At 43.0% G+C, this 16,210-nt stretch overlaps 2 protein-coding genes across 2 annotated transcripts; one reads left to right on the top strand and one right to left on the bottom strand.

Annotated features, from left to right (window-relative positions):
- Window positions 1-273: 273 nt before the first annotated feature.
- Window positions 274-5,586, bottom strand: LOC133891357 (novel plant SNARE 13-like). Its single transcript, XM_062332070.1, has 10 exons — window positions 5,210-5,586; window positions 4,871-4,963; window positions 4,621-4,714; window positions 4,500-4,537; window positions 4,274-4,362; window positions 4,102-4,181; window positions 3,961-4,017; window positions 1,397-1,489; window positions 1,234-1,308; window positions 274-674 (listed from the first exon to the last, which is right to left on the bottom strand). Exons 1-10 carry the CDS (start codon window positions 5,284-5,286, stop codon window positions 573-575), a joined length of 798 nt encoding a protein of 265 aa, XP_062188054.1. The 5' UTR covers window positions 5,287-5,586; the 3' UTR covers window positions 274-572.
- Window positions 5,587-8,425: 2,839 nt separating this feature from the next.
- LOC133890399 (uncharacterized) lies at window positions 8,426-12,583 on the top strand. The gene is made up of 2 exons (XM_062330782.1): window positions 8,426-8,612; window positions 9,123-12,583. The coding sequence occupies exons 1-2, from the start codon at window positions 8,426-8,428 to the stop codon at window positions 12,581-12,583; spliced, it is 3,648 nt and encodes a 1,215-aa protein (XP_062186766.1).
- Window positions 12,584-16,210: the final 3,627 nt, after the last annotated feature.

Raw genomic sequence — 16,210 nt, 5'->3', positions numbered from 1 at the left:
CCCACCCGCCTGGGAAGGTGGCGGCCGCTGCCCCCAGCGTACAGCCGTGCGTGGATCGGTCCGTCGACGAGGCACCACCGCGCCGGTGAGCGTAGCGTAGCAGGGCGCAACTCTGACGCCTTTGCGTGGCTGCTGCTGCGCGGAAGAGCCGCGCCGGGCTCCGATGGTTAAAGCCGTCGAGCCGTTTCAAGCGCCGAAACCATGGCATATGGCACAAGGCCACAGGTGCAAAGCAACTGGAGCCTGGTGATAACGCAAGTGCAAACTGAAACCTTCAAATGCTCACAAGTCACAGCAACTAATCATACAAATCTCACATCCTCATCATTATCGCATATACACGCAACAAGAAAGCCGGGGGGAGGGGGGGGGGGGGTTGCAAACATCCAACAACATGAGTGCCGCTGCAAAACCGAAGCTACTGACAACCAGGGAAAGCTTTAATGGATCAATGGAAACAGCGACAGGAGACAATATACAGGCGCAAAAGAATTGTTACTACGTGTTGTGGCCCATCAACAGCTGAATCGCGAAAGATAACTGCACCACACGGGGCAACCAAGCAACAATGCTCAGAATGTTCCCAAGGCTTCGATGGACAGCAGTTTCCTGTTCATAGCAGGAGGTGCCAGCCCCGGGATGTCTCTGATATTCTTGTTATGCGGGTTGACAATCTGGGAGAAAGAGTAGGAAGTGGTTATTGATTGGCAATGTAGGAAAACCAGCAGTTGATCTAAAGTTAAGTGAGAAATAAACCGATAATAACTTAAGTGGGTAGAATAACATGAATTGGGTTTCAAAATAAACGCAAAAACAATATGCTTGAGTGTAGCAAGGCATGAAAGGAAGGACAGTTGAATCATCATCCTCAGTCATCACTACTTCACTAGCTTAGTTCCAGTTAGCACCAGTCTTACTTATGGTCCTAAAGATGTAATGTTCTGCCTTCAATCCTCAAAATTTAAGTGATGTTTTTTTTCATTAATAATCGAATGGGGTCACAGTTTTCTCATGGATAGTTCATCTCCAACAAATACTTTATGGAAAATTAGAGAGGTGAAATTGCTCCACCACACGGATTTGCACTACCAAAGGGATTGAGTTTTAGTTGTACTTGCCCATATGGAGGTTCTGTTCCTCAACTAGCCACACTATCGAGCACAAGCAATCCTATTTAGATCTGGTAGAAACACAGACACCAAAGGCTACCTTTGCAAAGGGAAAATAGCATACCTTAACAACAATTATTGCAATCACACCACAGACAATCAGAAACAGGAAAGCCATGATGCATTTGTCAGTTGCAACCTGAAACGACAAATCTTGTAAGTACAGGTACTATCGCTTCACATAACGAACAAACCCGCAAGCACATGTAGAGAAAGAGAGAGAGCACCTGGCGACCAATCTCCTTCACCAATTGACTAGCCTTCTTCAGCGAAAAGTGAACAGAATCTAGCTCATTGCCGATTCTCTTCATTTGTTCTGTCTGCAAAAAGGAAGGGATCTTTAGGCAACAAGGAGATAACACATTCAGATTAGCAAGTAGAACTTATCAAATCTGGCCATCAAAACCACAAATTGTACAGGTAACAGATCAAGAAACCAGATTTTAAGTGTTAACAATTTAGTAAAATATAGAAAACTACTACTGCCTTTACAAACATATCCAAAAGCAAAATTGTAATGATTTGGTCTAAAGAAATCTTGTGAACATACTTGAAATGGAGAAACATAACACAACTCTCTGAATAATACAATGAAGCTGTATAGTTAATGGGAAACCGAAGCTAAAACATCTTATTACACAGTGCCCCAACAGAAGTGTCAATCTCAAATAAATAGACAACCAACAACAACAAAGTCTTTCAGTCCCAAACAAGTTGGGGTAGGCTAGAGATGAAACCCATAAGATCATGTAAGTCTAGTCATGGCTCTGGCACGTGGATAGCTAACTTTCACGCACCCCTGTCCATGGCTAGTTCTTTGGTGATATTCCAGTCTTTCAGATCCCTCTTTATAGACTCCTCCCATGTCAAGCTTGGTCTACCTCGACCTCTCTTGACATTATCCGCACGTTTTATTCTTCCGCTATGTACAGGCGCTTCTGAAGGCCTGCGTTGTATATGCCCAAACCATCTCAAACGATGTTGGACAAGCTTCTCTTCAATTGGTGCTACACCAACTCTATCACGTATGTCATCATTCCGAACCTGATCCTTTCTTGTGTGGCCACACATCCATCTCAGCATGCGCATCTCCGCTACACTCAACCGTTGGACATGTTGCCTTTTAGTTGGCCAACATTCTGCGTCATACAACATTGCAGGTCTAATTGCCGACCTATAGAACCTACCTTTTAGCTTCTGTGGTACTCTCTTGTCGCAGAGGACGTCGGAGGCTTGGCACCACTTCATCCATCCGGCTTTGATTCGATGGCTCACATCTTCATCGATTTCACCATCCTTCTACAGCATCGACCCCAAATATCGAAAGGTATCCTTCTGAGGTATCACCTGCCCGTCAAGGCAAACCTCATCCTCCTCGTGCCTAGTAGTACTAAAATCGCACCTCATGTACTCAGTTTTAGTTCTACTAAGCCTAAAACCCTTCGACTCCAAGGTCTGTCTCCACAGCTCCAACTTTCCATTTACCCCGGTCCGACTAACGTCGACTAGCACCACATCATCTGCAAAGAGCATACACCATGGGATATCACCTTGTATATCCCTTGTGACCTCATCCATCACCAAAGCAAAAAGATAAGGACTCAAAGCTGACCCTTGGTGCAGTCCTATTCTAATTGAAAAATCATTGATGTCACCATCACTTGTCCGAACACTTGTCACAACATTATCGTACATATCCTTGATAAGGGTAATATACTTTGTTGGGACTTTGTGCTTCTCCAAGGCCCACCACATAACATTCCGCGGTATCTTATCGTAGGTCTTCTCTAAGTCAATGAACACCATATGCAAGTCCTTCTTTTGCTCCCTGTATCTCTCCATAAGTTGTCGTACCAAGAAGATAGCTTCCATGGTCGACCTCCCAGGCATGAAATCAAACTGATTTTTGGTCACACTTGTCATTCTTCGTAAGCGGTGTTCAATGACTCTCTCCCATAGCTTCATCATATGGCTCATCAGCTTAATCCCACGGTAATTAGTACAACTTTGAATATCCCCCTTATTCTTGAAGATTGGTACTAATATACTCCGCCTCCATTCTTCGGGCATCTTGTTTGCCCAAAAAATGAGGTTGAAAAGCTTAGTTAGCCATACAATTGCTATGTCTCCAAGACATCTCCACACCTCAATAGGGATACCATCAGGGCCCATTGCCTTGCCTCCTTTCATCCTTTTTAAAGCCTCCTTGACCTCAAACTCCTGAATCCTTCGTACAAAACGCCTGTTGGCATCATCAAAGGAGTCGTCCAGCTCAATGGAAGAGCTCTCACCTCCTCCATTGAACAGCTGGTCGAAGTACTCTCGCCATCTATTCTTAATCTCATCTTCCTTCACCAGAAGTCGATCTGTCCCATCCTTGATGCATTTGACTTGGTTGACATCCCTCGTCTTCCTCTCACGGATCTTGGCCATCGGATTAACATTATTGAGCATAGTAGTAAGAAATGACTACTGGGTACAGACTCTAAATGACTATCATAAATCAAAATTTTGAAGTTTACCCAAAACTGTTCAAGACTGTCTCTTTCAGTAGGATAGAGAAGTGATATCATGTCCAGGGAAAATGAAGAATACAAATCTATGGTCTAAAATGAGGGGAGGATATCATAAAAGGAGGATCTTTTAGAGGAAAAAGGTATGTAAAAAAAAAAGAGTGTTCTGTAACTCATAATAGTTCAGCACCATAAGGCTTGAAGAAAAAGTTTAGGTAGTGAACAAACAGGCTATTACACTCATGAGTGGATGGACGACACCATTCCAGAAAACTTACTTGCTGTGTCAGAGTTGCAGCAGTCTGAGCTCCGACTTCAACAGTTTGTGCTACAACCTACACAAAAGGATTCCTGTAAAAAATCAAGCCTACAGGCACATGGAGAGTCGTTTATGGTTTGACGCAATAGCAGAGCTTCACCTGTTTTGAACGCTCGATAGCTTGGTCGGTTTGGTCCATTTGTTTCCTTCCAGCAGTAATGAGTTCTTGATTTGACATTTCTGAAAAAATCATCCAGGTACATTGATGAGAATGTTAATACCTATAAAGTCTCAAGAGGATACTAGTAATATTAAAAGTTAATGATGACCACCTGATGCCATTTGAACTGCGTCCTCAGTTACTTGATCATTACCAGTATCGAATAATTCAATCCTCTTATTACCGAGGCTACTTTGGTACCTGCAACACCACGAAAGTTGCAACACATATATATTAGCATGAAGTGAATTGCAATGGAGCAGATAAGATCGCAGCGGGTGAAAACTATGCAAATGATGCGTTGAGGACATTATAACAAAAAAAATGTTTCTACTTACGTTTTCCTCAGGGTGACATAAGAATTCAACTCTTTGATCTGTTTATAACACACAGGTAACAAATTAAATTTGTGTGAGCCAAATAACATATAAGGCACCAGCGAAGGATACAGCTACGGACCATGAACTGCTTCTTGTCATTTAGCTGCTTGTTGACATCAGGGGTGTTCTTTTTCTCCTCGTCTTTGAGTATACGATCAAATTCTTTGATTAAGCTGCAAAAAAATCCACAATACATTTACAGGATCTTAAGACATCAGTAAGACTTCAGTGCTGCATTCAGCTGTTAGATGCAAAAGATCTGAAGTTGTTTAGTCAAGTTCGAAATTGTTCACACACGAGCCTTGCATCAACAGAGCACAAGCACATACCGCTTGCACTCCCTCATTTTGCCAGTGAGATCTTCCAATTGCTTGGACTGCCTGTTGGAATCCTTGATCTTGTCCATCTTCTGGAACCCATTTCTGCAGCAAAAATCACCACACCGACGTAAGACTTCCTACAAAGATGCAGGGGCCAACAGGGAAGCGAAGAAAGTGGCTACAATTCGAGCATGGGTTGGCAAAATCTGACGCCACCGCACTCCACAAAGTCGCAAGGAGTTCTTCAGTTCACTCCAATTTGTTCAGCAGCTGAACATCTGGAGCGCGACCGCGAACCGAATTGGTAGGAAAAGAGCATTGCAGCGGAAGCGGGGAGATCCGACTCACTGGAGGGCGCGGAAGATGTCCTGGATCTCGCCGTCCACCTGCTCGAGCTCGGGGCTCATGGGCACGTCGCTCGCCATGGCTCCGCTCCACTCTCGCCGTGCTGGAGGATCCCCGCCTCCGCTTCCGTCTCCGTCTCCGCCTCCGCCTCCACCCAGGAGCAGCAGCGGCGGTGCCTACTCTCTCCGGTCGGGCTCTTCACCGCGCCATTCCGGTGGAGGCGAGGACGGCGGCGGTTGGCGTGAGGAAGGGGAGACAGTGGTTGGTGCGAGCCGTTGGGTGATTGGGTCCGGCTCGAGTCGAGCTGTGATCCCAGGCGCGATGGCTCTCGGTGAGCTGGCGAGGATCCTCCTGGCACGCAGGGATTTTTTTAAAGGTGATTATTGCGGCTCAGGTGGGAAGGAGAAGTCTGCGCAGCCAATGAGGCCTCCGGACTCCGGAGACTCCGGAGGAAAGATGGTAATAGGTAAAATACTCGCGAATATAGGTTATTTAAATTTGTACCCGTGAGTTTATATCTGTGCCTGCATCTGTACCTGTTACCCGCCATGGGTAAGAAATGTTACACACGCCCGCTACCCGTGGGCATCTTATACCCACGGGCGCGCCCATATGCCCGCCCAAAGCACGGGTTTACGGGTAATTAGGATGAATTTATATACCTAAGCTCCTAGATTATATACCTAATAATGATTTGGACCCACATGTAACGTGATTGGAGCGGATTTACGGGTTCACGGGCACGGGTATGCTTTTTTCTTGCCTGCGACCTTTTACCTATCGGATTTAAGATCAAACCTGTACCCGTGGGCAAGCATTGAAACCTAAACCCGCACCCGTCGGGTTTCTTACCCACGGGCACGCGGGTAATCTCCACTCGTTGCCATCTTTACTTCGGAGTCCTTTAACTTTTTTTTCATGGATGAATGAGAGAAAGAAAAAAAGAGAGTGAGAAGAAGAGGAATAACACGAAAAAGAAGATTGAGAGAGAGAGGTGGACGAGCTCTGGTATCGGATTTATTTACATCCGTCATTAAAAATTTATGTATGAAATCTAGAAGGGATGGAGGAAAACCTCACTTCATATGAAGGTAAGGGAAAGCATTAGGTTTTTTTTTTGTTTGCTTGTGGGCAAAATACCGAATATGCCGCTATCTAGCTTTGACAATTAAAAAATGTAGCATATGTGGAGTTTGTAAGTGCTATTACATTGTAATAAAGATATAATTCAGAAGACTTATTACATCTTAATTTGCCGTGTTCATATGATGTGCTTATGTGAGGTAGATTTATTTACGGTTTGGTTAAAAACTATTTTTCACGTGGTTGTGTGAGACCCACCATCGGTTTTGGTTGTCAACTAGTTTTTCCGCATAGATCACCGTAACTTCATGTGCTACCGTGCCATCATTCCTCGGAAGTTGGGAAAATGCTAGTGCTAGCTGTGAACTCGCAACCGATTTAGCAAATACTATATGGTTTAGAAAAAATGGTATTTTTTTGTTAATGTTAGCGCAAAGGGTAGCAACATCTGTGTTATAGCAAGAATCTTCTCCCTCAGAAGCTCTGACCTCTCTAGCGACTGCTACAGTGCTCGCGGGCGCTTTAGAAGGCGACTGAGGTTTTCCTGCCCTTGTGGCTTCAATCTTCCAACTAGGGGCAACTCTGTTTGTTCCCTAGGGTTGGATTAGTCCTTATAGCTCTGAGTTTCCTTCGAAACGCAAAGCTATTCTCCTGATCCTTGCCTCAAACCTCAAGAACTCTGATCTTTCTTCGGGGAAAAAAATATCACCTCTGGAGTTTCTTGAAGTTTCCGCTTGGATTTCTCTGTGGTTGGAACTAGGTTTGTGTGTGTATTGAGTCACGCAGCATCCCTTGCTGTTCGCCCTTCATCGCGGTGCCTGCTATGGCTTCGTCCAAGGGAGGTGCTTTTTCTTCCGCCAAAGAAAAGTCTGGCCAACATGAAGATACTAGGAGCTGTACTGCTAATGTCGCTGAACTTTTTGGCCATCTGAATTTGACATCAGAAGAAACAGAGGTTGTCGATTTTAGTGATGACGAAGAATTGGGAAACACTTCGGTAACAACATGGCCTCTGATTGGTAAAGTCCTCTCACCATCTACCTTGCATATTTCCACGATCATGAGAGCTATGAGACCCGCTTGGGGTAATCCATATGGTCTCAAGGCACGTTCTGTGGGGACGAAAGACGAAAATCTATTCATTGCTGAGTTTACTTGTGCTGCTGATAAAGAAAAGGCATTACAAGGAACACCGTGGATGGTTGGTAAACATGCAGTACTCCTTCAGGAGTATAATGAAGAGTTAAGGCCTTCAGATATCCGTTTTGAGAATATGCCTATTTGGGTACGAATCCAAAATCTCCCTTTTGGCTGGATGAATGATACTAAAGGTTACAGGGTAGCAAGTCTTGTTGGAGAAACTACCAAATTGGACGTGGATGAAGATGGAAAAGCCAGCGGCCCTTTCTTGCGTGCTCGAATTGCAATTGATATCAACAAACCGCTTCGTCGGGGTATACTCTTGAAAATTAAAAAGCACTGCCCACTGCAATGGTACGAGCTTCAGTATGAGAAACTTCCGCTCTTTTGCTTTTCCTGTGGGTTAATAGGTCACACGGAAATAGAGTGCTCTAGTCCGGCCCCGAGGAATGATTTTGGCAAATTACCATATGACATCAAGCTGCGAGCTCCGGAAGAAAAAAAGAAGAAGATCCAAAGCTTTAGCCAGTCGGCTGAAAATTTTGTTGACAGTAAAGATTCCTCAAGGTCTTGGGGATCCTGGACAAAAACTCAAGGGACTGGTGCAGTCCATTCTTCAGATACAAGACAATCAAATAGTGAGCAACCGGCTACTAATAAAGAACGGGGTGCTGACGATATGAAAAACACATCTGCTAGCCCTCCAAAGCAGAGTGTTCAATCGTTTAAGAGCAAAAGGAGGCTACCACTAGAGGCTGAGGATGTCTTGCCAAAACAGCACAACACTCTGATGATCACAGAGAGGGACCATATGGATGAAGGCAATGTGATGTTTACAGATGACACAAATGAAAAACCTCTTGGGATGCCGGAAACAGAGGCTAGTAATGCAATGACCCGTGACAATAAACGTCAGAAGAAGGTAAAGGGAGGAAACAACACTTCAAATGTTTTGGTTTTTTCGGCGGGCTCCTTCGAGGAGCGCCGCCGGGCCTAATGGATCTCTTAAGCTGGAACTGCCGGGGCCTGGGGCAGCCCCGGACAGTTCAGGAGCTCGTCACCCTGACGAGAATGCACAGCCCTAAACTCATTTTCCTGTCGGAGACAAGGCAGAATAGCGAGTATGTTCGAAGGCTGAGATGGAGATTGGGTTTGAAAGAATGTTTTGCGGTTAAAGGTGAAGGTAAAGGAGGTGGTTTGGCCTTGTTTTGGGAAGAATGCATGCACGTGGAACTGCTGTCTTTTAGCAATCACCACATTGATGTTCGCATTCGGGACGATCAGGATGGCCAAAGTTGGAGGGGTACCTTTGTGTACGGTGAACCTAAACCTCAGCATAGACACAACATGTGGACTTTATTGCGAAGAATCAAAGACCGGTCGACGGAACCGTGGTTAATGATTGGGGACTTTAACGAAGTTATGTGGCAAGGGGAACACTTCTCCCGCACACGACGTTCGGAGAGACAAACGATGGACTTCCGAGAGGTACTATCACATTGTGACTTGCAAGACGTTGGTTTCGTAGGGCTGCCTTGGACCTACAACAATAAGCAAGAGGGGGACCGGAATATTCGTGTACGGTTAGACAGGGGGGTTGCTACACCGACTTGGATGGATCTTTTCCCGGAAGCGAGGCTACGGCATCTAGTCTCATCCCGATCTGACCATTGCCCGATCCTTTTGTCTCTAGTTTCACCTCCTGAAAATCACAGGGGACCGAGGCCGAAGAGATATGAGACCTTTTGGGAGCGTGAGGAGGAACTATCAGAGGAGATAAAGACTGCATGGCTACACACGCAACCTGTCCAGCATCTGGGTGACGTGGTTACTAAGCTCTCTGCTACCATGTCAGCACTGCATACTTGGAGCAGAGAGAAAATTGGTTCTATATCCAGAAAACTGGAAGACCATCGAAAACGGATTGAGCAGCTTCAACGGACTGCAAGCGATGGAAATAGCGGGGAAATTAAAAAGCTACAATGGGAGATGGATGAGCTTCTCTATAAAGAGGAAATGATGTGGCTACAACGGTCTCGGATTTCATGGCTGCGCGAAGGAGATCGAAATACTAGTTTTTTTCATCGCAAGGCTGTCTACAGATCAAAGAAAAATAAAATTCAAAAGCTGAAGAACTCAGTTGGCAGGTGGATCGACAAGGATGTGGAACTGGAGGCTTTGGCCACGGGTTTTTTTCAAAAGTTGTATTCAAGGGATGTAAATGTCGAACCGGTTCAGGTCATAGAATTGTTTGACAGAGTTATAACGCCTGATATGAATGAAGCTCTTTGTAGGAACTTCTCTGAGCAGGAGATTGGGGATGCCCTTTTCCAAATCGGACCACTTAAAGCGCCTGGACCGGATGGGTTCCCGGCGAGGTTTTTCCAACGGAATTGGGAAGTTTTGAAGCAGGATGTTATCTGTGCAGTTCGGAAATTCTTTGATGATGGCATCATGCCGGAGGGTGTAAATGATACCTTTATAGTCCTTATCCCAAAGAAGAATGATCCAGAGGAGCTAAAGGACTTTAGGCCTATAAGTTTGTGTAATGTGATATATAAAGTCATCTCCAAGTGCATGGTAAACCGGATGAGGCCTCTTATGCAAGACTTCATATGCCCGACACAGAGCGCCTTCATTCCGGGAAGGATGATAACTGACAATGCACTTATTGCATTCGAGTGTATCCATACCTTGCAGAAAAATAAAGGGGCACAAGGGGAATTCTGTGCATACAAGTTGGATTTGGCGAAAGCTTATGATCGTGTTGATTGGAGCTTCCTGGAGGAGATTCTTTTGAGGCTGGGCTTTCATCGACAATGGGTTCAGTGGATTTTAACATGTGTAACCACTGTTCGCTATTCGGTTTGTCTCAATGGGCACCTTTTGGCGCCTTTCTCTCCTTCCAGGGGGCTCCGGCAGGGAGATCCTTTATCGCCGTATCTATTTCTGTTCGTGGCAGATGGCTTATCGAGGATATTGCAGCATGAAACTCTCTCGGGACATTTACAGGAGCTTCGGATCTGTCAAGGAGCACCAGGTGTATCACATCTTTTGTTTGCCGACGACAGTCTATTGTTTTTTAAGGCTAACCAGGAACAAGCTTTGGTAGTTAAGAATGCTATTCTTAAGTTCAAAAGAAGTACAGGCCAGCTACTTAGTAATGCAAAGTGCTCTATCATGTTCGGCAATGCTTGTACTGATGTGGTCCAGAAAGAAGTAAAAGAAGTGTTGACAGTTCAACAGGGAGGTTTCGAGGAGAAATACCTTGGCTTGCCCACACCACAGGGACGGATGAAGAATGATAGATTCCAATCAATCAGAGACAAGTTTAACAAAAGGCTTACTAATTGGGCAGAAAAGTATTTGTCTAGCGGAGGTAAAGAGGTCCTTATAAAATCTGTCATGCAAGCTCTTCCAACTTACATAATGGGAGTTTTTAAACTCTCCTCAACACTGTGTGAGAATTTGATGCAGCTGGTGAGAAATTTCTGGTGGGGTGACGAACAGAATCAACGTAAGTTACATTGGATTGGATGGGGCAAGTTAATTATGCCCAAGATGCATGGAGGCTTGGGCTTCCGAGATTTCAAACTCTTTAACCAGGCGCTCCTTGCCCGTCAGGCGTGGAGGCTCATCCAAAATCCGAACAGTCTGTGTGCACGATTGTTGAAAGCAAGGTATTTTCCTAATGGACCATTACATGATACGGTGTTCCCTGCGGGAGGTTCTCCTTCTTGGTCAGGCGTGGTACATGGACTGGAGCTATTGAAGAAAGGTCTCATTTGGCGGGTTGCTACAGGGGAAAAAGTTCATATATGGAGAGACAACTGGCTTCCAAGAAATGGTGCACTCAAAATCACATCTCAACCGAATAGCCAGCGTGTACGACGAGTGTCACAGCTCATATTGCCAGGGACTAGGAACTGGGATGCAGTCACCATTCGAAGTTTGTTCCTGCCTCATGATGCTTATGAGATTCTACAGTTGAAACTACCGAACACATGCTATGAAGATTTCCAAGCTTGGCATTACGAACGTAATGGCATTTTCACGGTCAGAAGTGCATACAAATTGGCATTGCGTGAGCAGTTCCCGGCACCTGAAGCCACCAGCATTCATGGAGATGGTGAACAGAAGATTTGGGAGAGTATTTGGAAAGCAAATGTGCCGACAAAAGTGAGAATTTTTGCATGGAGACTTGCGAGAGAAGGACTTGCAACTCAAAAAGGCCGATACCGACGATCGTTGTGCCCTATGGCTACCTGCGAAATCTGCGGCAATGGTGAGGAGGATGGTTTCCACGCTGTTGTTCTATGCACAAAGTCCAGGGCCTTGAGGGAAGCATTACGCCAACATTGGAGTTTGCCAGATGAAATTGAGTTAAGGTATACAGGCCCAAATTGGTTACCTTTGCTGTTGGACAATTTAAACAATGAAATGTGCACGCAAACTCTCATGCTTTTGTGGAGAGCATGGCATCTAAGAAATGATATCATTTATGGTAAAGGTGAGGCCACAATTGGCGCTTCAGTGGCGTTCCTGCGTAGTTATGTTCAATCTCTGCTCGGCGTGCGTCTACAGGAATGCATTGACAAAGGAAAAAACCTGGTTACTGGATCTCACACGGTTTTGGATGTTGGCCTGAGGAAATGCTGGTCAGCTCCTCCACAAGGGTGGGTAAAATTAAACTGCGATGCCAGCTTTGATTCAGTATCAGGAGCATCAACATGTGGTATTATTATCAGAAGCTGTCGAGGACAGGTTTTAATTGCTGCATGGAGTATACTTCCTGCATGTGCCAGCGCTACTGAAGCTGAAATTCTTGCAGCACTAGAGGGAGCAAAATTACTAGTGGACTGGATCAGCCAGCCGGTTATCTTCGAATCAGACTGTGCTGCAGTGATTCAGGGACTTTCGAATTCCTCATTGAATCGATCTCATATGGGTTTGGTTTACAGGGAAATCAAAGACCTACTGAATTCTCTTTGGGGGATACTCATAAGGAAGGTGAACAGGGAGTGTAATAGGGTAGCTCATGAGCTTGCTCAATTAGCAAAAAGGAGTGCGGGGTCTGCGGTTTCGCACCTACACGCGCCTCCTTGTGTTTCTGAGCTCCTTGCAAATGACTGTAATTCTACTACTTTTGTTTAAATGACATTCCCGGTTCTTCGCAAAAAAAAAAAACATCTGTGTACTTGAAGTCTTGGATAGGTAATACTCTAACAGAAAAAGAAAGAAATCTTGGATAGGGACACAAACTGTTGGGGAAAACCAGATCAAGGATGGTTTCGTTGGCACAAAGCGATGGCTAGGTGGCATGCGTTGTCATGGTCCCACTCCCAACTCCCAAGGCGTCTGGGAGCATATACGACGGTCATGCGGGCCCAGGAAAACGTGTCGTTTTGATCCAACTGCTCCGGCCCAGTGGACCGATGCAGTGCGAGAATCTCTGCCTTGTCCGACTTCGGCAACGGCCCGGCCCGGCCCTTTTTCAGGTTTGGGCCATTCTCCGGTCTCAAGAAAATGATCCAGTGGCGAACGAGCTTTTCAGCTCGGTGGTTGCTCGCTCGTTGCGAGCGGCCGGGTCGGGCCTTTCACGCTTTTGTAGAGTGGCGAAATTTATTTATATGGATTTTTTTAAGCCTCAAACTTCTATAGATTATAGTAAAAACGTGACGTGCTTATTGCTTATGGAGCTGGATGTTTCGTGAATTTTTTTCAGTATAAGATATATATAGATTGGTCTAGAGTTGTGTGTAGGTGTGAGTATATGTTGTGTGATGTGAGTTTAGATCTACAACTTGTAAAACAAAATGATCCTATGAGACACGATTGAAGCATCCACAGCAGACGGGAGTTAGGGCATCTCCAATCGGACATCTCCGAGAGTTTTCTTTATCACCGTAGGCACAGTACATGACGTCTTCAACAATGTGACTAAAACATCAGTATAATTTGTAGATGTACGTATATACTTATATCACTATATATACATACTCCTACAACATCAACTGAATGCCAGAGATATGAAGCTTGAAGATTAACGAAGTCACATAATCATCTCGTTATCGACGGGTACGTTGTCTATTACTAAAAGAAAATTTTCATATTAATGAGATACACAAGAAGCAAATCTAGTGTTTAATCTCTAATAGATAGATTATATAACCATATCTACTAACTATAAAAAATATTGATTCTCTTCAACAGTGTGACTATAAAAATGCATCAGCTGCCTCTTTATATAGAAACAAGAAATTATAATCTTAGTTCAATTTTAAGTCTAACTTCTTTTTAAACTTATCTCACTCTAAATTTATTTCGGAGCGATTCTAATTTAATCTGATTCCTAATCTATCTCCTACTAAATTTATCTCTTAACTAACTAATTCGAATCTTAGCAACCAATAGATATACTAATTAATTTAACCTAACCTTCCTTATCTTGTGCCACGGTTACGGTTTATGTGCCTAAACAATAGTTACTGCAGATAACGGATACGATGGACCGACCTAAGACCATCTACAACCATATTATCTTCATTTCGTTCCCTTCCCGATTCCCTTCCCCGTTCTCAATTCTTTTATTTTCTCTCATCACCAACAACTTCCCTTCGAGGGAAATCGTGAAGGAAAAGGAAAGATAATCCCATCCTGAAGGGAATGAACTTAAGAATCCCTTCGTGTGGCGGGAACTGTGAATAAAAACCGTTGAAGCGCTGAAGAAAATGAAAATATTTTCATGACAGGAATATGAACCGTGAAGGGATTCCGTTGGACATAGTCTAAAGGGGAAAATGCAAAACCTCTCAAAAGTTGTTTTGTTGCAACCCCCCCCCCCCCCCCAGGTTTGGTTTTGTTGCAAAAACACCCTCAAAAATTCAAAAAAGTTTTTAAAAAACCACAAAAAAATTCTAAACAAAACTAGAGACAATTCTAAGACTTTTTGTGAAATTTATTTTCAAAAATAATATCATTTGCATTATATTTCATGGAAAAAAAAGTTTTTTTTTTAAAAAAAAGAAAATGTGCAGCTCATTTATTAATTCGAGTTAAATGCATAGTTAATTATTTACTAATCCAAAAATCATGAAACCAATTTTTTTAGTCTTCTTACATGATCCTCTATCTTCTAAAAATACATGAAATATTGAAATAGTTATTGTAACGTGTAGGATTTTGTAAATGTGTTGCAGATAGATTAATTCATAACTAATCCATAACAACCCCAAAATTAGTCAAACCACTTTTATTATTTACTTAAACAATTATTTGTGTAGGAAAAATAATGGTAGACATGACAAAGTTAAAATAACATGAGTTAATAAATGAGCTGCATATTTTTCTTTTTTTCAAACTTTCTTTCCATGAAATAAGATGCAAAGGATATTATTTTTGAAAAAAAAATTCACAGAATGTCTTAAAATTGTCTCTAGTTTTTAAGATTTTTTTGTGATTTTTTTATTTTTTTGAATTTTGGGGGGTTTCAACAAAATCAAACTTTTGACGATATTTTTGCCACAAATTAATTTTTAGAAAAAAATCAAAATCCAAATGATTTTTTAGGGTTTTTTATTTTTCCCTAGTCTAAATGGCGGGTGACAGGGGTTAATCCCATTCTCACCGCCGCATGATGGGCTCCAACGTGTCAGGCTGGAGATTCCATGATTTCCAGCGGATCCATTACAGCCATCGGTCTCGCCGTACGGCGGCATAGGGTACTCGAGTGGGCCCCGCGACTTGTACCAATCTGGGGAGATGTGTCCCTTCGCCCTCCACGTCGGTGCCGGGCCCGCCAATAATTCCGGCCAAAGTAATGGCTGAAGCGACCTGGCAGCATGCCTGAAAGCAATGCAACCTTTAGGCTCTCAGCCTTGGATTTGATTTGATGGTGGGTTTATTTCAATGTCTTTATTGTCTGATCGATGTTTCCTTCGATAATGGTTCCATTTAGGAGGGATGTAATCGAATCAGATTGCGACTGATAAAGTTTATTTTGTATTTTATTTTATATTTTCTAAGTTGAAGTAAAAAAGAATAGTATTGGATAATTATTTCTTTATTTTGTATTATATCTTATATTTTTTAGATAAAATAGAATAGATATCGGTTAATCGGATAGATAGAAATTTTTTACTTTATTTGTATCCCACATAGCACATAGGGATGTAATCAAAATAAGCAAAGAGGGAATGATTGGTGAGATGAGAAAATAAGAGCATTCAGTATTATTTATCTATAGATACGTGATAATCTACCTACATACTATCATATTTTTAAAGTAAAATCATAATAATCTTTCTCATAACACCTAATATTCGAATACTTTGGATGGATATCAATCATCCTATATCCTATCTAATATTTTTTTCTCGAATCCGGAGTCAGACACGAATAAGTAGTGTTGGACATGGATACCAGTTATTTCATAATTGCTTTGAACCTCTTCGGCCACTCGGACGGTCAGAAAATATATGTCGAATTTGTATCCCTACCATTTAGGTACTAACTTGTTGTGAACAATTCCTTTTCCTTTCGAAAAATGACCATTATTATGATTTCTCCCATAGCATTATATACAATATTTTCATCTTTATCTTGGGGGAATATGGTGATAAATAGAGCGACCGTCGATGATTGATAAAGTCAATTATATAATTTTTTTATTTAAAGTAGGGCTACCTCGTTATTAACTGTACGTATAAAAAAGTGACACTAGATTTTATACAAGTTCGAGTCTCCCTTAAGATAATAGCATCACATCTTGTTTCACCTTAA

Source organism: Phragmites australis, chromosome 14, assembly GCF_958298935.1.
Source record: "Phragmites australis chromosome 14, lpPhrAust1.1, whole genome shotgun sequence".
Taxonomy (NCBI): Eukaryota; Viridiplantae; Streptophyta; class Magnoliopsida; order Poales; family Poaceae; genus Phragmites; species Phragmites australis.
This window is presented reverse-complemented; position numbering and strand designations above follow the sequence as displayed.

What these genes read in the sequence shown, in the direction of transcription:
- LOC133890399 (XM_062330782.1), top strand. Translation starts at nt 8,426, where the DNA reads ATGGATCTCTTAAGCTGGAACTGCCGGGGCCTGGGGCAGCCCCGGACA. An exon ending in TTTTGCGGTTAAAGGTGAAG is followed by an intron (nt 8,613 to 9,122) that starts GTAAAGGAGGTG and finishes TTTTGTCTCTAG; the next exon opens with TTTCACCTCCTGAAAATCAC.
- LOC133891357 (XM_062332070.1), bottom strand. Translation starts at nt 5,286, where the DNA reads ATGGCGAGCGACGTGCCCATGAGCCCCGAGCTCGAGCAGGTGGACGGC. An exon ending in TGAAGGAGATTGGTCGCCAG is followed by an intron (nt 1,309 to 1,396) that starts GTGCTCTCTCTC and finishes TTGTCGTTTCAG; the next exon opens with GTTGCAACTGACAAATGCAT. An exon ending in TTGCAATAATTGTTGTTAAG is followed by an intron (nt 675 to 1,233) that starts GTATGCTATTTT and finishes TCTTTCTCCCAG; the next exon opens with ATTGTCAACCCGCATAACAA.